Raw genomic sequence first — 22,409 nt, forward strand, 5'->3', positions numbered from 1 at the left:
TCCTTGTGTTTTCTTGTTCATCTGTGTCTATAAACAGCAATTGCATTAATACACACAGACTATGCAGGTTGCCAAGCAACAGCACAGAAACAAGAGAATCGAGATTGATAATTAAAGGGTTTATTTACTAAACCGGGGACTGGGAAAAACTGTTACAGGAAAAGACAACTGTTAGACAAAAAAACTGTCAGCTGCATAATAGATAAATCTGAAAATAAATTAATTCCAATTCAGATCTTCAGGTCTACAATTTGCAGTTCCCTTGTAAGGTCTCTGTTATCTCCAATTTATTGAATAAATCCTTATAATTGATCCTTACATTTTTTTTTTAATAAATGACTTTTATTTAAACATTGTATGAGTTTTTTTCCCATCTCAATTTTTTTAAAAGCAGAAATAATGAAATACAAAGCTCATGTTTTTAAACGTTCATACCCTTGTGTTACTGTTTGAAAGAAAATAGCTTATTGTAAAAGTAGCCGCACGGCTTAAATCTGTGTCCATCAGGAGTGTTGTTAGACGAGAGAACAGGCTGTTTATGTCTAAAGCTCTGAATACATTGTATAACTCTACCTATCAGTCACCATCCATTACCAAACTCAGGCACCGTGCAAGAAAAAATATTGCAACATATAGCCTGCATTCGCAGACAAGCTGTCAGAATTAGTGGAGTGAGAGATCAAGAGTAAGCTCCTCTCTTAATGTAAATGCGCAATAACTTTAACAACAATCTCAGTGCTAATCACAGCAAACGTAAACATATTGATCGCTGGACTTCATTAAGATTAACTTTTAATCAATACGCTATCTGATTATACTTATATGATAGATTTGCTAGAAACATTTAAATGCATAAAGGGAATCAGCACAGTAAAGGAGGAGACTATATTTAAAAGAAGAAAAACTACCACAACAAGAGGACATAGTCTAAAATTAGAAGGACAAAGGTTTAAAAATAATATCAGGAAGTATTACTTTACTGAGAGGGTAGTGGATGCATGGAATAGCCTTCCAGCTGAAGTGGTAGAGGTTAACACAGTAAAGGAGTTTAAGCATGTGTGGGATATGCATAAGGCTATCCTAACTATAAGATAAGGCCAGTGACTAATGAAAGTATTTAGAAAACTGGGCAGACTAGATGGGCCGAATGGTTCTTATCTGCCGTCACATTCTATGTTTCTATGTTTCTATATGGAGTCCAAAGGCAACTGCATAAAAGCTACTTTTAGTTACTTTTACATACAGCCTATGATCGTATGGCATGAAATGTTGAGCCCTACAGTATGCTAGAATGTGACGGCAGATAAGAACCATTCGGCCCATCTAATCTGCCCAGTTTTCTAAATACTTTCATTAGTCCCTGGCCTTATCTTATAGTTAGGATAGCCTTATGCATATCCCACGCATGCTTAAACTCCTTTACTGTGTTAACCTCTACCACTTCAGCTGGAAGGCTATTCCATGCATCCACTACCCTCTCAGTAAAGTAATACTTCCTGATATTATTTTTAAACCTTTGTCCCTCTAATTTAAGACTATGTCCTCTTGTGGTAGTTTTTCTTCTTCTAAATATAGTCTCCTCCTTTACAGTGTTGATTCCCTTTATGTATTTAAATGTTTCTATCATATCCCCCCTGTCTCGTCTTTCCTCCAAGCTATACATGTTAAGTTCCTTTAACCTTTCCTGGTAAGTTTTATCCTGCAATCCATGAACCAGTTTAGTAGCCCTTCTCTGAACTCTCTCTAAGGTATCAATATCCTTCTGAAGATACGGTCTCCAGTACTGCGTACAATACTCCAAGTGAGGTCTCACCAGTGTTCTGTACAATGGCATGAGCACTTCCCTCTTTCTACTGCTAATACCTCTCCCTATACAACCAAGCATTCTGCTAGCATTTCCTGCTGCTCTATTACATTGTCTGCCTACCTTTAAGTCATCAGAAATAATTACCCCTAAATCCCTTTCCTCCGTTGTTGAGGTTAGGATTCTATCAAATATTCTGTACTCTGCCCTTTGGTTTTTATTTCCAAGATGCATTATCTCGCACTTATCCACATTAACCCCTTATGACGAGTGACAGACCTTTCCTGGTAAGTTTTATCCTGCAATCCTAAAGGCTGCTTTCATAGCCTGTGTAATGCATAGGACCTAACCTAAAGGTATTCAATAAAACAAGACAAGTTAATTGCAAAACTTAAGGGAGAAGAGCCAAGATTAAAACAATAGCTGTGCATTTCTCACAGTTTAGTTAACTATACCTATTATTTGCATTGTTTTGTAAGTTCTCCACAATTTCCGATTTAGACCTTGATTGAATACTTTTGGATAAGCTTTACAAATTATTTAATATGTTTGGATAAACCTTTCAAACTATTTTATAGTATGAAACATATCTTCATTTTCTTATATTGAGATATATATATATTTATTATATATGATATATCTTTTTAGATTTAAATATTTGTTTTCAAAATAATTTTAAAAGTTTATGCAAACATTTTAAGTACCGTATATACTCGAGTATAAGCCGACCCGAATATAAGCCGAGGCCCCTAATTTTTCCCCAAAAAACTGGGAAAACTTATTGACTCGAGTATAAGACTAGGGTGGGAAATGCAGCAGCTACTGGTAAATTTCTAAATAAAATTAGATCCTAAAAAAAATATATTAATTGAATATTTATTTACAGTGTGTGTATAATGAATGCAGTGTGTGCGTATGAGTGCAGCGTGTGTGTGTATGAGTGCAGCGTGTGTGTATGAGTGCAGTGTGTGTATGAGTGCAGCGTGTGTGTGTATGAGTGCAGCGTGTGTATGAGTGCAGCGTGTGTATGAGTGCAGCGTGTGTATGAGTGCAGTGTGTGTATGAGTGCAGTGTGTGTGTGTATGAATGCAGTGTGTGTGTGTATGAATGCAGTGTGTGTGAGTGCAGTGTGTGTGTATGAGTGCAGTGTGTGTGTGTATGAGTGCAGTGTGTGTATGAATGCAGTGTGTGTATGATATTTGCCCCCCCCCCATATGTCCTGACCTCCCCTCCTCCTCCCTCAGTGGTCCTTACCTCCCCACCCCCGTGTTCCTTCACCCCCCTCCCCTAGTGGTCCTGACTCACCCCTCCCCTAGTGGTCCTTACCCTCCCCTCCCCTAGTGGTCCTTACTTCCCCCTCCCCTCCCCTAGTGGTCCTTACTTCCCCCTCCCCTCCCCTAGTGGTCCTTATCCCCCCCTCCCTCCCATAGTGGTCCTTATCCCCCCCTCCCTCCCATAGTGGTCCTTATCCCCCTCCCTCCCATAGTGGTCCTTATCCCCCCCCCCTCCCTCCCATAGTGGTCCTTATCCCCCCCCTCCCTCCCTCCCATAGTGGTCCTTATCCCCCCCTCCCTCCCATAGTGTTCCTTTTCTCCCCCCTCCCTCCCATAGTGGTCCTTATCCCACCCCCTCCCTCCGATAGTGGTCCTTATCCCCCCCTCCCTTCCATAGTGGTCCTTATCCCCCCCCCTCCCTCCCATAGTGGTCCTTATCCCCCCCTCCCTCCCATAGTGGTCCTTATCCCCCCCCTCCCTCCCATAGTGGTCCTTATCCCACCCCCTCCCTCCCATAGTGGTCCTTATCCCACCCCCTCCCTCCCATAGTGGTCCTTATCCCACCCCCTCCCTCCCATAGTGGTCCTTATCCCACCCCCTCCCTCCCATAGTGGTCCTTATACCCCCCCCCCCTCCCACAGTGGTCCTTATACCCCCTTTTTTATTATTATTTTTTTTATTATTATTATTATTATTTTTTATTATTATTTCTTATTTTATTTATATTTTTATTTATTTTTCGTCCCCCCTCCCTGCTTGATACATGGCAGGGAGGGGGGCTCTCCTTCCCTGGTGGTCCAGTGGCAGTTCAGTGGGGGGGAGAGGGGGGCTGGCAGAGCTGTAACTTACCTGTTCTGCAGCTCCTGTCAGCTCTCTCCTCCTCTGCGCCGTCCGTGCAGCTCCTTCTATCAGCTCACACAGTAAGTCTCGCAAGATTTACACTGGGAGCTGACCGAGGTGCTGAACGGACGGCGCGGAGGAGGAGAGAGCTGACAGGAGCTGCAGAACAGGTAAGTTACAGCTCTGCCATCCCCCCTCTCCCCCGGTCTGTATTATGGCAATGCAAATTGCCATAATACAGACCTTGACTCGAGTATAAGCCGAGTTGGGGTTTTTCAGCCCAAAAAATGGGCTGAAAAACTCGGCTTCTACTCGAGTATATACGGTAATTTGAAAAGCATATCCAACAATATTAAAGGGACACTATAGTCACCTGAACAACTTTAGCTTAATGAAGCAGTTTTGGTGTATAGAACATGCCCCTGCAGCCTCCCTGCTCAATCCTCTGCCATTTAGGAGTTAAATCCCTTTGTTTATGGACCCTAGTCACACCTCCCTGCATGTGACTTGCACAGCCTTCCATAAACACTTCCTGTAAAGAGAGCCCTATTTAGGCTTTCTTTATTGCAAGTTCTGTTTAATTAAGATTTTCTTATCCCCTGCTAAGTTAATAGCTTGCTAGACCCTGCAATAGCCTCCTGTATGTGATTAAAGTTCAATTTAGAGATTGAGATACAATTATTTAAGGTAAATTACATCTGTTTGAAAGTGAACCCAGTTTTTTTTCATGCAGGCTGTCAATCATAGCCAGGGGAGGTGTGGCTAGGGCTCCATAAACAGAAACAAAGTGATTTAACTCCTAAATGACAGTGAATTGAGCAGTGAAATTGCAGGGGAATGATCTATACACTAAAACTGCTTTATTTAGCTAAAGTAATTTAGGTGACTATAGTGTTCCTTTAAATCGACGCCTTTTATTGAATACACCCCACTGTATCTTCTGAAAAAAACAACAAAAACATTTTCACACAGCTGGGACAAACAGTGTTTAGTTCAGAAATAAAAACACTTTTAAATACGTGTTTTAATTGAAATTGATTAAAGTTCCTTTAACGCCAATTTAGTTTCTAGATTCGTAGAAATCTTTTCAGTAGTTCAAAACAATGATTCAAAATTGAAACATCTGCTGTCCCTGCAAAACAGATTGCACGCATTAACACATCCTCGGTTTGATTCTTCGTAGTTTTATATTGCATTTTTTTTTATTCTGGGGCTAGAACACAAAACACAAAACACCTGCACATCCTAATTGTGCGTTAGCCACCATGCAAAGCTCAGTTTACCTGTCACTTGCCCATAAATATTTTATTGCTAGTTCGGCAAAGTTCCAACTTTCAACTCACCCAAGGGATCTGCTGACATATAAACATTTGTTTTTATTTTTTTTATGTGATAGTCTTACATTTTGATTTGTCTTCTTTGATTACTGGAAGGATATATATAACAGATCTCACTCAGTGACTGATGTTTCGCCATCTTGATTATTTAATCCCCTTAGGGACACATGACGGAAAATTTCTGTCACGCTGGTCTTTTACGTCTGAAACAGTGTTCTTAAGAGATTTATCAAGGTATTGCGGCATGGTCGTACTACATACTATTTTTGCCATCCAGAGATTACTGCACATGCCACAGAGCCAACAAAATTCTGCCAGTACACTTAGCAAGTCCTCAAGTAAGATTAGACCATGTTTATTTTATTTAAAAATAAAATTAACTTCCCAGTAAGTATTTTGAGAGTTCATGAATCCCCATGTAAATGGTAGCAAAAAAAAAATTTGAATTTATTTGTTTGTTTATATCATGTACCGTATTGTTTGCTCCATAAGAAGCACTTTCCCCCCCCCCCCCCTCAAAAGTAAGTGGAAATGTCTGTGTGTCTTATAGAGCGAATGTGTAAGTTTACTTACCTGTATTGTAGCGTGGGCCGGCAGAACAGCATGCACCGCAGTACAGGAACTTAAATTTTAGTTTCCGGACGGAATGAAAGGAAGTGAAGGGGAGGGGGGGACACTATTGGACAAGGGGAGGGGGAAGAACACTATTGGACAAGGGGAGGGGGGAACGACACTATGGGAAAGGGAAGAGGGGAACACTATTGCATGAGTGGAGGGGGGGAACACTATGTCATGAGGGGAAGGGGGAACACTATTGGACAAGGGGAGGGGGAAGAACACTATGGGACAGGGGAGGGGGGTTAAAGATCACTATGGGATGGGGGGTTAAAGATCACTATGGGATAGTGGAGGGGGGTTAAAGATCACTATAGGACAGGGGAGGGGGGTTAAAGATCACTATGAGACCAGAGAGGGGAGTGGGTGGTAAGGAACACTATGAGACAGGGGAGGGGGGGTGTTAAGAAACACTATGGGACAGTTTGTTCAAAATATTTTTTTCTGGGTTTCCTCCTCTAAAAACTAGGTGCGTCTTATGGAGCGAAAAATATGGTATATAAAAATGAAAAAATAAAATTAAATGTCCTTGTGTATATATTACTGTTAAGCTGATACAGTAGTTTCCATACATTCTTTACATTTCCTTTGAAGTTAAATAATTGGATTACCTTCAGTGGGTGAAGTCTTCAGTCTCCTACAAAGGCCATGGACATCACCATAACTGTCTTGTATTTTTTGAATAGCTTCGGCTCCTCGCAACTCCATGAGAGAACGGAGCTCCTGCAATGTACAGCCGAACCCACTGGCATGGTTCTGCTCTCTCTGCTGGCTCTTTGGGTAAAAATCCACTGAACTGTTTAAATCTCCCATCTTGACTATGTGATATTTTCTCGTATTGACTGTCTAAGGCTCGTTCAAATTGGCGTGAAGGTGTGTTGTTTTTTCCCGAAAATCGCGGCCACAGTCTTGAGGCTCGGTATCAGTGGGTATGTCAAAAAGATGATGGGCCTACAGGAAAAAAATAAACAGTTATGCTTGATACATGTTAAGATTGAGTAATACTTTTGACACATTGATTTTATTTGATTTGCAACATTATTTGTAAAGACCCTTAAAGAGACACTATAGCTGCCAAAACTAATTTAGCTTAATGAAGCTGTTTTTTGTGTATCGATCATGCCTCTGAAGTCTCGCTGCTCAAATCTCTGTCATTTGGGAGTTAAATCACTTTTGTTTAACAGGTTCATGGGGAGGCTATGGGGAGCTATAAATTAATAGGGTGTTGGTAGGTAAGTGGGGAGTGATAAATAAAAGAATTAGGTGCATTTAAGGAAATATGGGGCCTAATATAAATGGATGGGTGCTGAGAGGGAAATAGACACTATATGAAGGGAAAAGGATTTCAGGAGAATAGAAAAAAATATAATAATAACAAAGTATTTAACCAGGAAAGGTACATTACCTGAGCCCAACATCCAGGGGTTGTTACTATCACCCAATTTAATGGTACTCATTTTATCTACCTCGGAAGGATGAAGGGCTGAGTCAACCCTGCTGGGATTATGAACCTGCAACCCAAGGGTTGACCAGGTTCCACTGGTGATGCATTAGCCCTATCTCACCAGCATATAACAGACAGAAGGGAATGCTTGGAAGGAAGTAGGACACTATAAATGGTAAAATTGAGTGCTGGAAGAGATCCCTCCTAGTTATACTTTAAGAATTTGGGTTCGGGTGGGGAAGTATGGAATAAGTAAAGATGTATGATGCTATAAGGGAAGTAGGGAGTTTAACTTGAAAACGTGTTGTGTTGGTATGAAAGTAAGGAGCTATATATGAAGGTATAGGGTTCTGGAAAGGAAGTAGGAGAGTTATAATAGAAGTGACCAGGAGCTACGAGGGAAACAGGTCTTTAAATAAATGTATTTGTAGCTAAGAATAAAGAAGGGTCTTTAATTGAGATATAGTATCTTAGTTACTTGGAGGGAAGGGGGGGGTTCTAAAACAGAGAGGGTGCTGGGGAGTAGTTGAAGATGAAGAGAGTAAAGGTGTCCTAAACTGAAGAGAAGGCTTTGGGAGAACCTGTGAAAAGGTTAGATTTTAAACTGAAGATCTAGTTTTTAAAAGAACACTATAGTCACCTAAATTACTTTAGCTAAATAAAGCAGTTTTAGTGTATAGATCAGGGGTAGGCAACCTTTTAGCAGCACTGTGCCGATATAGGATTGTGATGTCCCGTAGCGTGCCAGTCCTATTTTTTTAAATTTAGGTGTATATGCTGCCGTATTCTGTTTGTGTTATTTTTACTGCAGTTGTTTTGCATCATTGTATTTGTGCGTATATGAGCTATTATATTGTATATGTTCATTAGTAGTTTATGGTATTGTGTATGATACATATGAATGTAGGCTGTGTATGAGGGCTGCTTGTGGAATTGTGTGTGGATGGATATGTCACATTGTGTGTTTGGTAGTGTGTGTGGGCTGTTTGGGGTATTGCATGTGAAAGGCTGCATGTGGGGTTTGTGTGCATGTATGTGGATTGTTAGTGGGTTACGTTTGTGCAGATTGTGTGTATGTTTGTGTGTGGGCTCTTCGTATTATTTGTATAAGGGGAGGGCTATTCTTCATTTCTGTGTTATGAATGTAAATTAGTGATAGTAAAAATGTCTATTTACTGTGTATATCTGTATTCAATATCTACTCAAAATGGCTGCTAGAGCACCCGCTCCTACCGACTAACTACCTTGTTTAACAAGATGGCGCCTACATCCGGAGTAAAATCCCGGGATGATGGTGACATCACGCCTCGTAGGATATGCATTAGATAAGACCCTTAACCAATTAGAGATGTATTCTCTCTGTTATCTACATTTTTGCATATGATGTATTTTTGCCTTTATAAGGGGCTTGTCGACCCCTGACTAAACATTCCGAAGTTTTTTATTAACCTGATACCTGTGTCTCAGTGTAATTTACTTCAAAACGTGCACACATTTATTTTAACAATTTGGAAACGAGCGGATACTCAGATAAACACTTGGTTTGATCCACAATATCTTTGTATATCTAGCAGTATGGTTGGCTTCCCTGGGTTCCAGTGGGGACCAGGCTGTCCTGGTACAGGTCAAAGACAGGAGCTGCAACAGCAGCTGCAGGATGCTCTACTACGTTGTGGATTCCCATACACAACTGCTTGGAGGAAGTGATCTGAGATCATTTCCTCTATGTGCTGCACTGCTTAAATTGAGGATTGTCCTTCACCAGCTTTTCGTATTAGCAGATATTTGAAATTTTACTTGGACTCCTGATAGGCCAGAGCCTGTTTGGCTCTAGCAGCCTTGAGTGCCATGCAAAGACACCTCGAGTGCCATGCACGGCACTAGTGCCGTAGGTTGCCTACCTCTGGTATAGATCATTCCCCTGCAATTTCACTGCTCAATTCACTGTCATTTAGGAGTTAAATCACTCTGTTTCTGTTTATGCAGCCCTAGCCACACCTCCCCTGGCTATGATTGACAGAGCCTGCATGAAAAAAAAACTGGTTTCACTTTCAAACAGATGTAATTTACCTTAAATAATTGTATCTCAATCTCTAAATCGAACTTTAATCACATACAGGAGGCTCTTGCAGGGTCTAGCAAGCTATTAACATAGCAGGGGGTAAGAAAATCTTAATTAAACAGAACTTGCAATAAAGAAAGCCTAAATAGGGCTCTCTTTACAGGAAGTGTTTATGGAAGGCTGTGCAAGTCACATGCAGGGAGGTGTGACTAGGGTTCATAAACAAAGGGATTTAACTCCTAAATGGCAGAGGATTGAGCAGTGAGGCTGCAGGGGCATGTTCTATACACCAAAACTGCTTCATTAAGCTAAAGTTGTTCAGGTGACTATTGTGTCCCTTTAATTATGCAAGTTCCATCTTAAAATGGAAAAATGGTCAATTCTTCAAGGTTCAAAGTAGGAAGACCTAGACTCGTTTGAGATTCCAGTTCTGCTCGCGTTTTATTCACTTCCAATTTTCAGTGCTGTTTAGCACCGAGTAAATTAGCATTACCAGTCTTAAACACCGCTACGTCTGAACATTTTAAATGACGAGTAGGTGACTTTCATTTTAGGTGTATGGTTAGAACAAAGCTCTTAGAATCTCTGTTACGTACTCTAGTATTTTATACCAAATATTTAGAACTCTTAAAACTATTTCGTACAGAAAAAAAGAACATTTATGTCTGGGTACCAAATAGGGACTGACCCTCCTTAAAAGGGACACTTTGGCAGGTACGGTGCAATATACACGAGTTATGTGTATTTTAAAGCAGAAATGTTTTAACAAAACATGACCTGCAAAAATGGCTGCAATGATAATCTGGTATGCTCCATTACCGGCAATCAAAAATCTTTTTATCCCATCATTTCAAACACTAATCCATTCTTAGGTTTAAAATGATGGAATAAATGGATTTTTGATTATCTAAAAAGGAGTGAGCCAGTTTATCGTCTTTCAAGAGCCTGTCCTGCCCAGCTGGGATTTAAACAAATGCGAGTTCTCAAAAGGGAATTTCTAGAATTTCTAGATGCTCAAAAAACAGTGAAAAAAACAAAACAAGGAAGCCCAAAATTCAGAGAAGAACATAATAACAGGACAGATGTATCTCTCAGAGAACCAAGCTTGGGGTAGTCAACAATAAATTAGTATATATTAAGCAGCATCATTTAGGTATATGTTGCATTAACCAAATGAGCAATCTGATCCCATTTAATTACACATTTAATTACACTAATCAAATGTCATTAAAGCGCTACTCCATATCAGTTAATGCAAATCCGTTATCGATTTAATGCGTTTAATACTTTTACAATACAGAAAATATATTTATCAAAATGTTTTGTTCTTAAAAGTGATCCAAAGAACTAGAAGAGGGTCAGTCGCTATGGAAACCAGTAGAACCAGCAGGAGCATTCCATTAATGACTCCTCCTCGTTTTCATTTTTGCACAGAACACTTTGATAAATCTCCCCCATAGGATCTAATTGATTCTATACCAGTTGACTCCAGTTTGTAAGACCTCATATCATGCATAATAAACATACTGCGTTTAAAATAAAAAGCAATATTTTTTTTTTTTAATAGAAGAATTTGATAGTTTAGATCAGGAATAGACAAATGTAGATGCCCAACCCCGTGGGTGATTTGCCTGCCTTAAAGGGATACTTTAGACCCCTAAATCACTTTAGCAAGCTGAAAATCTTTTTGTGTAAAGAGTGTGTCCAATTCTTTTTATTTTGCAAAAACTACAGATTTCAACAGAAAATTGACACTTTTATAAATTAACCTGGTTTATCCCCTGGCTGTCAATAAGAAAACAGCTTCCGTTACTTCCTAGTTTGGTTAGCTCACTGTCGCTAATCTCAAGAAGCAGAAATTGCCCAGAATACCTGCCTTGCAAAGACTTCTCTTTGAGCTGCATTGGGAAGTCTGTGACTGGACACAGGGCCGGACTGGCCCCCCGGGATACCGGGAAATTTCCCGGTGGGCCGTCGGCACCTGGGTCCGGGCAGACAGCTGGGTCTGCTGGCCGACGGCCGCTGGCTGGGGGAGGTCTGCTGCCCGCTGGCTGGGGAGGACTGCTGGCCAGCGGCCGCTGGCTGGGGGAGGTCTGCTGGCGGCCGCAGGGGGAGCAGGCTGTTCTGTCTCTGCTCCCCCGCCCTCACGCGCTAGAAAGAGACCGGGGCCGGAATATGATGTCATATTCCGGCACCGGTCTCTTTCTAGCGCGCGAGGGCGGGGGAGCAGAGACAGAACAGCCTGCTCCCCCTGCAGCCGCCAGCAGACCTCCCCCAGCCAGCGGCCGCTGGCCAGAAGACCTCCCCAGCCAGCGGCCAGCAGACCTCCCCCAGCCAGCGGCCGCTGGCCAGCAGACCTCCCCAAGCCAGTGGCCAGCAGACCTCCCCAGTCAGCGGCCGCCGGCCAGCAGACCAACCCCAGCCAGCGGCCGCCAGAAGACCTCCTCCTGCGGCCACTAGCCCACCCAGCCGGTCACCCACAGGTAAATTCTGTCAGTGTCAGTGTAAGTGTATGTCTGTGTCATGGTGTGTGTGTGTGTGTGTCTGTGTCATTGTGTGTCTGTGTCATTGTGTGTGTGTGTCTGTGTATGTGTCATGGTGTGTGTGTCTGTGTCATTGTGTGTGTCTGTGTCATGGTGTGTGTCTGTGTCATGGTGTGTGTCTGTGTCATGGTGTGTGTCTGTGTCATTGTGTGTGTCTGTGTCATGGTGTGTGTCTGTGTCATGGTGTGTGTCTGTGTCATGGTGTGTGTCTGTGTCATGGTGTGTGTGTGTGTGTGTGTCTGTGTCATTGTGTGGCTGTGTCATTGTGTGTCTGTGTCATTGTGTGTCTGTGTCATTGTGTGTCTGTGTCATTGTGTGTTTGTGTCATGGTGTGTGTGTGTATGTGTCATGGTGTGTGTGTGTATGTGTCATGGTGTGTGTGTCTGTCACTGTGTGTCTGTGTCATGGTGTGTTTGTGTCATGGTGTGTTTGTGTCATGGTGTGTTTGTGTCATGGTGTCATGGTGTGTTTGTGTCATGGTGTCATGGTGTGTGTGTGTCATGGTGTGTGTGTGTGTCATGGTGTCTGTGTGTCATTGTGTGTCTGTGTCATGGTGTGTGTCTGTGTCATTGTGTGTCTGTATGTGTGCTTGTGTCATGGTGTGTGTGTGTTTGTGTCATGGTGTGTGTCTGTCATTGTGTGTGTGTGTCTGTGTCATGGTGCGTGTGTCTGTGTCATGGTGCGTGTGTCTGTGTCATGGTGTGTGTGTGTGTCATGGTGTGTGTGTCTGTGTCATGGTGTGTGAGTGTGTGTCATGGTGTGTGAGTGTGTGTCATGGTGTGTGTGTCTGTGTCATGGTGTGTGTGTGTCTGTGTCATGGTGTGTGTGTCTGTGTCATTGTGTGTCTGTGTCATGGTGTATCTGTGTGTATTTAAAAAGTGTTTTTACTCACCTTTTCTTTTTCTCCTCACGCCGTGCTGGTCTTCCCTCGACTGGCCCTGCCTCTATGGCTGAGATCATCAAGCATGATGATCTGAGCCAATCCAATGCTCTGCCATTGGATTGGCTGCAAAGGCCCTAATAGTAGGTGCTGCACACTGTGCAATCACGCTGTGCAGCACTGACACAGGAAGCACCTCTAGTGACTGTCTGAGTGACTGTCACTAGAGGTGTCACTAGAAGCAATGTAAACACTTCATGTGAGTATGCTTAATGTATAATTAAATTAAAAGGACCAATATTATATATTAGAAAAAGATATATATATATTACTCAACCATCTGGGGTGGCAAGACATTGCCTTACATATTACATACGGCAATATATGGCGCAATGACTTATGGGGCTGGCATAGATTTTTTTTTCCAGGGCTGCTTTGTATCCCCAATCCGGCCCTGACTGGACAGCCACAAAAAGTCTGGGCTGGGGAGGGGAGGAAGGGCAGGGTTTTCCAAATTGAGTAGACAAGAAAACTGTGGGTTTTAGCTATAACTCACAAAATGCATAATTAAATGCCTGGCGTTTATTTTTATTTAGGGTATATCCTGGGCCGGTCCAAGAAAAAAAAAACATGCATGCTTCTACAATAGTAGTGTGTCTATGTGGGTGTGCTGGGGATGAAGTGTGTGTCTATGTGTGTGCTGGGATGGGAGTGAAGTGTGTGCATGTGTGTGTACTGGGGATGTAGTGGGTCTGTGTGTGTGCTGGGGATGTAGTAAGTGTCTGTGTGTGTGCTGGGATCACAGTCATTATAATAAACAGCCATTATAATATACAGCCATGTTACCAGCCTGAACCCAGGATAATAATATACAGTCATTATAATATACAGCCATGTTACCAGCCTGAACCCAGGGCAATAATATACAGTCATTATAATAAACAGCCATTTTACCAGACTAAACCCAGGATAATAATAACAGTCATTTTACCAGACTAAACCCAGGTTAATAAAAACAGCCATTTTACCAGACTAAACCCAGGATAATAATAACAGCTATTTTACAAGACTAAACCCAGGATAATATTAACAGCCATTTTACCAGACTAAACCCAGGATAATAATAACGGCGAATTGGTGAATAAACCAGTGGTCCCCCATAACATTACAGAACCCCAAACATTCCTCTCAGTATACACCCCAGTACTCCTCAATTCCCCCCAGGTATTACCCTGGTACGCCATTACTCTTAGATATAACCTTGTACTCCCCATTCCTCCCAGTTAAATCCCAGTACTCCCAATTCCTCTCAGTTATATCCCACTACTCCCAATTCCTCTCAGTTATATCCCAGTACTCCCCATTCCTCCCAGTATATCCTACTACTCCCAATTCCTCTCAGTTATATCCCAGTACTCCTCATTCCTCCCAGTTATATCCCAGTACTCCCCATTCCTCCCAGTATATTCTACTACTCCCAATTCCTCTCAGTTATATCCCAGTACTCCTCATTCCTCCCAGTTATATCCCAGTACTCCCCATTCCTCCCAGTATATTCTACTACTCCCAATTCCTCTCAGTTATATCCCAGTACTCCCCAATCCTCCCAGTAATTTCCCAGTACTCCCCATTCCTCCCAGTTATATCCTAGTACTCCTCATTCCTCCTAGGTATTACCGAGTTCTCCACATTCCCAACAGGAATTATCCTAGTACTCCCCATTTCTCCCAGGTATCACCCACACACATACAAACACACAGATACCCACACTATACATACACAGATACACACATACAAACACACAGATACACACACACACACATATCCACACTACATACACACACATACACTACACACACACAAATAGATACACAAACACATACACACACACACACAATTAAGCCACCCTTACCTTCTGCTGGATGTGGCTGGTGGGAGTTGGGGGCCTGCTCTCCTGATCCAGGCTCCCTCATCCTCCCACGTGACTGGCTCTGTGTGAGCTGGGAAGAAGTGATACGCTGTCACTTCCACCCAGCTCTCCATGCGGTAAGAAGGGGAACGGTCGCGCTGTTAAAGCTCCACAGCGCACGACCGGGCCCCTCATTGCACATGCTTATCGGATGGCCCTAAGGACCCTCACACAGGTTCCCAACTCGTGCGGTGCTACAGCACCGCCGCCATGGGTTGGAAACTCCTGTTTTATATTATGACAGCTGGCCTATGGACGGGCCGGCCCTGAGTATATCCAGGGACGTATTAGCCGCGAGGTAAACAATGCATTTGCCTTGGACGGCACTTTCCAGGGGGCGGCAAAAAAGGCCCAGGCAAATGTCTTGTTAGCCTGGCGGCTAACTAACAGTCCAGGCAGGTGGATGGCTAAGTAAGAATCCATGCGGGCGGTGCTGGCGAGGGAGCACTGATTTGTGAGCTCTCTGCTCAGCTCCCTTGCTCGCCGCAGAGTGCTGCCGGGAGCCGGAATATGATGTCATATTCCGGCTCAGGCATCACTCTGCGGCGTGCGAACAGGAGAATCAGTGCTCCCTCGCCGAATGCAGTCAATGGCCGGCCGCCCAGCAGCCCCACAGGGGGGGGGGGGGGGGGCGCCTGAGTTTTGTCATGCCTAGGGCAGCACAAAACCAGGATACACCACTGAGTATATCTTTTAAACAGTGATTTATATTTATTTTGTATTTATGTAGTGGATTGTCCCTTTATGAGATCTATCTTTGGCAATCTCTTCCTTAGATCAATATATTTCTATATGTGCCAGATACATGTATTGCCTTTATTGTTTTTAAATGTTTCATTCACATAAATAATTATCATATATGCATAAATATTATGAATGGTTCATAAAAAAGCATTCTAGAGGGGCGGGACCTGCAGCAATGGACAAAATTGTAAAGCTACCGACTGATATACAAGCGCTAGCGGCAAACGGGGACCGGTACAAGACGCAGAACGGCATCAGGAACAAAATGATTTCTGTCCGGCACCGGTGCGCCGCGGAAAAACTTACACTGACCATGCAGCCTATACCAGAGCAGAGCCTGTGAACCGGGGGAGGTGGACGATCTCCTGGCACGGGACACACTCCAAAGCAGAAGCCCATTACAGCCCTGCTACCCCCGCCCTCTGGACCGGTGGGGGACATCCCGGTCCTCGCTGGGGACGATTACCCCCACATGCACACCTGATCAAGCGACAAAACCTTCAATCAAACGGCACCTCATAGGCCCAGCCAAGATGGCGGCGCGGACGCGGCTTGGGACCAAGCACACACGCATCAAACCACCCAAGCACACAGGGGCTTTCATTGATCGGCTACGCACCTATTTCTGGGCACAACTTAAAGCCCGGAGACAACCCTACAGGCTGGCGATGCGAGAGGTGGCAGCGTGGACATGCCAGACCACCCGACGCACCCTACAATGGAACCCCCCTCGCAGCGCCAGAGCGGCCTCCAGACATCGGAGCCGAAGCTCGGAGGGGCGGGAAACAGTGCTGGGTCCCTCGAAAGCCGAAACCCACGATCACAAGCCACAGAACAAGGCCCACCCTACTCCTCATTCAGTAGTCCCAACAACCAAAGACCAACACATCACGTACCGCAAAACGAGATGGCGGGAAAAGGCGACATATCCCTCGGGCACTGGCACTCCCTCTCAAGGACAATGTCTCCGAGACGCAGGTACCCGCCGGCGACCACGCAAAATTGTGCCCTTCCTACAAGCGGCACCAACAAAGGCCTCTCCAAGCCATCTCCCCTGCGCTCGGCACAGCACGACCCAGCTCCAGGGCCGGACTGGCCCACCGGGATACCGGGAAATTTCCCGGTGGGCCGTTGGCACCTGGGGCCGGGGTGACCTGCGGCCGCAGGGAGAACTTGATTGGTGGCCGCAGGGGAAGCTCTTCTGGGCCGGCGGCCGGTGGGGGAGCAGGCTGTTCTGTCTCTGCTCCCCCTCCCTCGCGCGCAGCTTAATGAGACCGGAGCCGGAATATGACGTCATATTCCGGCTCCGGTCTTTTTCTAGCCCGCGAGGGAGGGGGAGCAGAGACAGAACAGCCTGCTCCCCCAGAACAGCCTGCTCCCCCACCGGCCGCCGGCCCAGAAGAGCTTCCCCTGCGGCCGCCAATCAAGTTCTCCCTGCGGCCGCCAGCACAGCAGTCTGCCCACCCACAGGTACCAAAAAGTATGTATGTCAGTGTGTGTGTGTGTGTGTGTCTGTCATGCTGTGTGTGTGTGTCTGTCATGCTGTGTGTGTGTGTGTCTGTCATGCTGTGTGTGTGTGTGTGCGTGTCATGCTGTGTGTGTGTGTGTCTGTCATGCTGTGTGTGTGTGTGTGTGTCTGTCATGCTGTGTGTGTGTGTCTGTCTGTCTTAAAGCCCGGAGACAACCCTACAGGCTGGCAATGCGAGAGGTGGCAGCGTGGACATGCCAGACCACCCGACGCACCCTACAATGGAACCCCCCTCGCAGCGCCAGAGCGGCCTCCAGACATCGGAGCCGAAGCTCGGAGGGGCGGGAAACAGTGCTGGGTCCCTCGAAAGCCGAAACCCACGATCACAAGCCACAGAACAAGGCCCACCCTACTCCTCATTCAGTAGTCCCAACAACCAAAGACCAACACATCACGTACCGCAAAACGAGATGGCGGGAAAAGGCGACATATCCCTCGGGCACTGGCACTCCCTCTCAAGGACAATGTCTCCGAGACGCAGGTACCCGCCGGCGACCACGCAAAATTGTGCCCTTCCTACAAGCGGCACCAACAAAGGCCTCTCCAAGCCATCTCCCCTGCGCTCGGCACAGCACGACCCAGCTCCAGGGCCGGACTGGCCCACCGGGATACCGGGAAATTTCCCGGTGGGCCGTTGGCACCTGGGGCCGGGGTGACCTGCGGCCGCAGGGAGAACTTGATTGGTGGCCGCAGGGGAAGCTCTTCTGGGCCGGCGGCCGGTGGGGGAGCAGGCTGTTCTGTCTCTGCTCCCCCTCCCTCGCGCGCAGCTTAATGAGACCGGAGCCGGAATATGACGTCATATTCCGGCTCCGGTCTTTTTCTAGCCCGCGAGGGAGGGGGAGCAGAGACAGAACAGCCTGCTCCCCCAGAACAGCCTGCTCCCCCACCGGCCGCCGGCCCAGAAGAGCTTCCCCTGCGGCCGCCAATCAAGTTCTCCCTGCGGCCGCCAGCACAGCAGTCTGCCCACCCACAGGTACCAAAAAGTATGTATGTCAGTGTGTGTGTGTGTGTGTCTGTCATGCTGTGTGTGTGTGTCTGTCATGCTGTGTGTGTGTGTGTCTGTCATGCTGTGTGTGTGTGTGTGCGTGTCATGCTGTGTGTGTGTGTGTCTGTCATGCTGTGTGTGTGTGTGTGTGTGTCTGTCTGTCATGCTGTGTGTGTGTGTCTGTCTGTCACTGTGTGTGTGTGTGTGTGTCTGTCATGCTGTGTGTGTGTGTCTGTCATGCTGTGTGTGTGTGTCTGTCATGCTGTGTGTGTGTGTGTGTCTGTCATGCTGTGTGTGTGTGTGTCTGTTTGTGTCATGGTGTGTGTCTGTGTCATGTTGTGTGTGTGTGTGTGTCTGTGTCATGCTGTGTGTCTGTCTGTGTCATGCTGTGGGTGAGTCTGTGTCATGCTGTGTGTGAGTCTGTGTCATGCTGTGTCTCTGTCTGTGTCATGCTGTGTGTGAGTCTGTGTCATGCTGTGTCTCTGTCTGTGTCATGCTGTGTGTCTGTCTGTGTCATGCTGTGTGTCTGTCTGTGTCATGCGGTGTGTCTGTCTGTGTCATGCTGTGTGTCTGTCTGTGTCATGCGGTGTGTCTGTCTGTGTCATGCGGTGTGTCTGTCTGTGTCATGCGGTGTGTCTGTCTGTGTCATGCGGTGTGTCTGTCTGTGTCATGCTGTGTGTCTGTATCATGGTGTGTGTGTCTGTCATGGTGTGTGTGTGTGTGTCAGTCGTGGTGTCTGTGTGTGTTTTTAAAAATAATGTTTAACTCACCTTTTTTTTTTCCAACGTCGTGCTGGTCTCTGCCTCTATGACTGAGATCATCAAGCTTGATGATCTCAGCCAATCCGCACCGACACAGGAAGCGCCTCTAGTGACCGTCTGAGTGTCTGTCACTAGAGGTGTCACTAGGAAGCAATGTAAACACTGCCTTTTCTCTGCAAAGTCAGTGTTTACATTCAAAAGCCTGCAGGGACAGGCTGTAGACACCAGAAACACTACATTAAGCTGTGTGTGTGTGCGCCTGCTAGTGAGCTTGTGTCAGGGTACCTGAAGCCTCTACCTCTGAGAGAGGTAGAGACTTAGAAGTTTATCCGTCCGGACGGCATGTCTCCTCGGTTCCTCGCGGTTCACCCGCCCTTTGAAACGCCGGCCGCGAGGGAGTCACTTCCTTTTATAGCAGGAGGCCCGGAGGCCGACGTCATGACGCCAACCCGGAACGCCCTGTCACTCAAATCTGTGGAGACGAATCAGGACTCGCCGGAGGCGTGTCTTCTCTCCCTAACCAGGATACTTAACAGTGGCTCTCTCATTTACTCATTGCCCTGTCGTGGTTCTAGTCTGCCTAGTCACACAGTGCTCTGTTATTCTCTTGTATTTTGGTTCTGACCCGGCTTTGGTATTTACTCTCCTGTCTTTCTGTTATCCTTGACCCGGCTTGTCTCTCGCTTACCTGTCTTCTCGTTCCCTAGTCCTCGGCTTGTCTCTGACCATTCTATACGTAGTTTTACGTTAAGTCCGGCCATTCTAAGGTCCGGTATACGTATCTGCTACTCTTTGTACTCTGCGTGTTGGATCCCTGACCCGATCCTGACATTACGACAGGGCCATGGATCCTGCAGGTACAAATTGTCAGCTTGGTTCTCCTGATCCTAGGTTTGACGCCATGGATCATAGGATGGATCAGATGGCTCTAGCACTACAGGCGCTGCTATCACGTCCTATTAATCCACCTGAGGAGATGCGTAATACGTCTGCTTCTTCTGTGGGTTCAGGGCTAGAGGTAGCTACTGTAGGTGCTTCTTCCCGAGTTACCCCACCTGTACGTTATGCGGGTTCTCCTGATAGGTGTCGTGGGTTTTTGAACCAGATCAGTATCCATTTCGAGCTACAGCCCCGTTCCTACCCTACTGATAGGGCAAAAGTGGGATTTATTATTACCTTACTCATTGAGAAAGCTCTGAGATGGGCTAATCCGTTGTGGGAGAATGATAATCCATTAGTCTATAACTATAATGCCTTTGTAGCTGCTTTTAAAAGAACTTTTGATCCCCCTGGCAGGAAGGTCAATGCAGCCAGATTACTGTTGCGCCTTAGACAAGACAACCGAACACTTGTGGATTACGCACTAGAGTTCAGGTCTTTGGCGGCAGAGGTAAAATGGAATGAACAGGCCTATATAGACGTATTTTTAAATGGATTATCCGATGTAATACTTGACGAGGTAGCGACAAGAGAGCTTCCCGAGAACTTGGAAGACTTAATTTCCTTTATCTCTCGTATTGACGAACGTCTAAGGGAGAGGCAGAATACTCGAGATAGAACCGGTAGATCTTCCTTTAGACTAGCACCATCATTTCAAATTTCTGAAACCAAAACTCCACAGTTTTCAGAACCTATGCAGTTAGGCCTTACTCGTCTGTCAGAGGAGGAGAGACAGTACAGGAGAAGGGAGGGACTGTGTATGTATTGTGGAGCCAGAGGTCATGTACGTTTGAGCTGTCCCAGTCGTCCGGGAAACGCTCGCACCTAAGTTTCTCTAGAGGACAGACCTTGGGTGTTTCGATTTTGTCCTCTACTCATAACTACAAAGAACATAGACTCCTATTACCGGTCTCTTTAACTTGGGAAAATGGAACCTTAGAGACTATGGCATTGATAGACTCCGGCGCTGCTGAGAGTTTTATCGACCAAAAGTTTCTCACCAAACACACTATCCCATCCCAGTTAAGGAGGACACCCTTGGCTGTTAAAGCCATTGATGGTAGACCTTTAGTTGAGCCTGTGATTTTCCGGGAGACCACACCTCTTAACTTAACTACTGGTATTCTACACAAGGAGGAAATATCCCTACTACTCATTTCATCTCCTTCTGTTCCCATAGTCCTGGGATACTCCTGGCTTAAGAGACATAACCCCGTTATAGATTGGAGATCAGGGGAAATAGTTTCGTGGGGTCAGGATTGTCAAGAGAATTGTTTAAAGAAAGTGTCACCTCTCTGTAGTGTCAACGCACTTAATAATGCTACCGACTCTACCAAAGTACAGATACCGTCCTTGTATCAAGATTTAAAGGCAGTATTTGACAAAGGAAAGGCTGATACCTTACCACCACATAGGCCTTTTGATTGCAAAATTAATTCACTTTCTGGTACTATGCCTCCCAGGGGTCATGTATACCCTTTGTCTACGAATGAGAACTTAGTTCTAGAGGAGTATATTCGTGAAAACCTAGACAAGGGGTTCATTAGGAGATCCTCCTCTCCTGCTGGGGCTGGATTTTTTTTTGTTAAAAAGAAGGATGGTTCTTTAAGACCCTGCATTGACTACCGAGGTCTTAACAAGATAACCATTAGAAATGCATATCCGATTCCCTTGATCACCGAGCTTTTTGATCGATTAAAAAGTTCTAAGATTTTCACTAAGTTAGACCTTAGAGGTGCTTATAATTTGGTGAGAATTCACGACGGAGACGAGTGGAAAACTGCGTTCAATACTCGATATGGGCACTATGAGTATACTGTAATGCCTTTTGGTCTCTGCAATGCCCCGGCGGTATTTCAGGATCTTATTAATGAGGTTCTTAGGGAGTTTCAAGATGACTGTGTGATTGTATACCTTGATGATATACTTATACATTCCAGGGATATTGAGACTCACCACGGACAAGTCAGAAGGGTTTTACACAAACTTCTTCAGCATGGCTTATACTGCAAATTAGAGAAATGCAGCTTTGACCAATCCCAAACTACCTTTCTTGGTTACGTGATTTCTGGAGAGGGGTTTGAAATGGATCCGGAGAAGCTCCAATCCATATTAGATTGGCCTTTACCTAAGGGTCTCAAGGCTATCCAGAGATTTATTGGTTTCTCCAATTACTACAGACGTTTCATTAAGGGATACTCCTCTATCATTGCTCCCATCACCAATATGACCAAACAAGGGGCTGATACTAAGAATTGGTCTACTGAAGCACTTCTGGCTTTTAAGACACTCAAGGAGCTGTTTGCTTCCGCACCAATTTTAGTTCACCCTGATACTACACTACCTTTCCTACTCAAAGTTGACGCTTCTGAGACAGGTATAGGTGCCGTTCTGTCCCAAAGGTTGGGTGTAGATAAACCATTACATCCTTGTGGATACTTTTCCAAAAAATTGTCAGGTACTGAAAGCAGATATGACATTGGTGACAGGGAACTCCTAGCGGTTATCATGGCCTTAAAGGAGTGGAGACATTTATTGGAGGGGACTTTGCATCCTGTTACTATTTTGACAGATCATAAAAACTTATCCTATATTGGAGAGGCTAAACGACTATCATCTAGACAGGCTCGTTGGTCCATATTCCTCACTCACTTCAACTACATACTCACATATAGGCCAGGTTC

At 45.2% G+C, this 22,409-nt stretch overlaps 1 protein-coding gene across 5 annotated transcripts in view; it reads right to left on the minus strand.

Annotated features, from left to right (window-relative positions):
* Positions 1-6,817, minus strand: part of ATP2B3 (ATPase plasma membrane Ca2+ transporting 3) — a 123,942-nt gene extending 117,125 nt beyond the window's left edge. For all 5 annotated transcript variants that reach the window (XM_063432717.1, XM_063432715.1, XM_063432720.1 and 2 more), the window contains exon 1: positions 6,482-6,817. In XM_063432717.1, the coding sequence (XP_063288787.1) occupies positions 6,482-6,683 (202 nt within the window). In that variant the 5' untranslated portion in view covers positions 6,684-6,817. The remainder of the gene's footprint in view (positions 1-6,481) is intronic.
* Between the last annotated feature and the right edge of the window lie 15,592 nt (positions 6,818-22,409).

This window comes from Pelobates fuscus, chromosome 9, assembly GCF_036172605.1.
Source record: "Pelobates fuscus isolate aPelFus1 chromosome 9, aPelFus1.pri, whole genome shotgun sequence".
Lineage (NCBI taxonomy): Eukaryota > Metazoa > Chordata > Amphibia > Anura > Pelobatidae > Pelobates > Pelobates fuscus.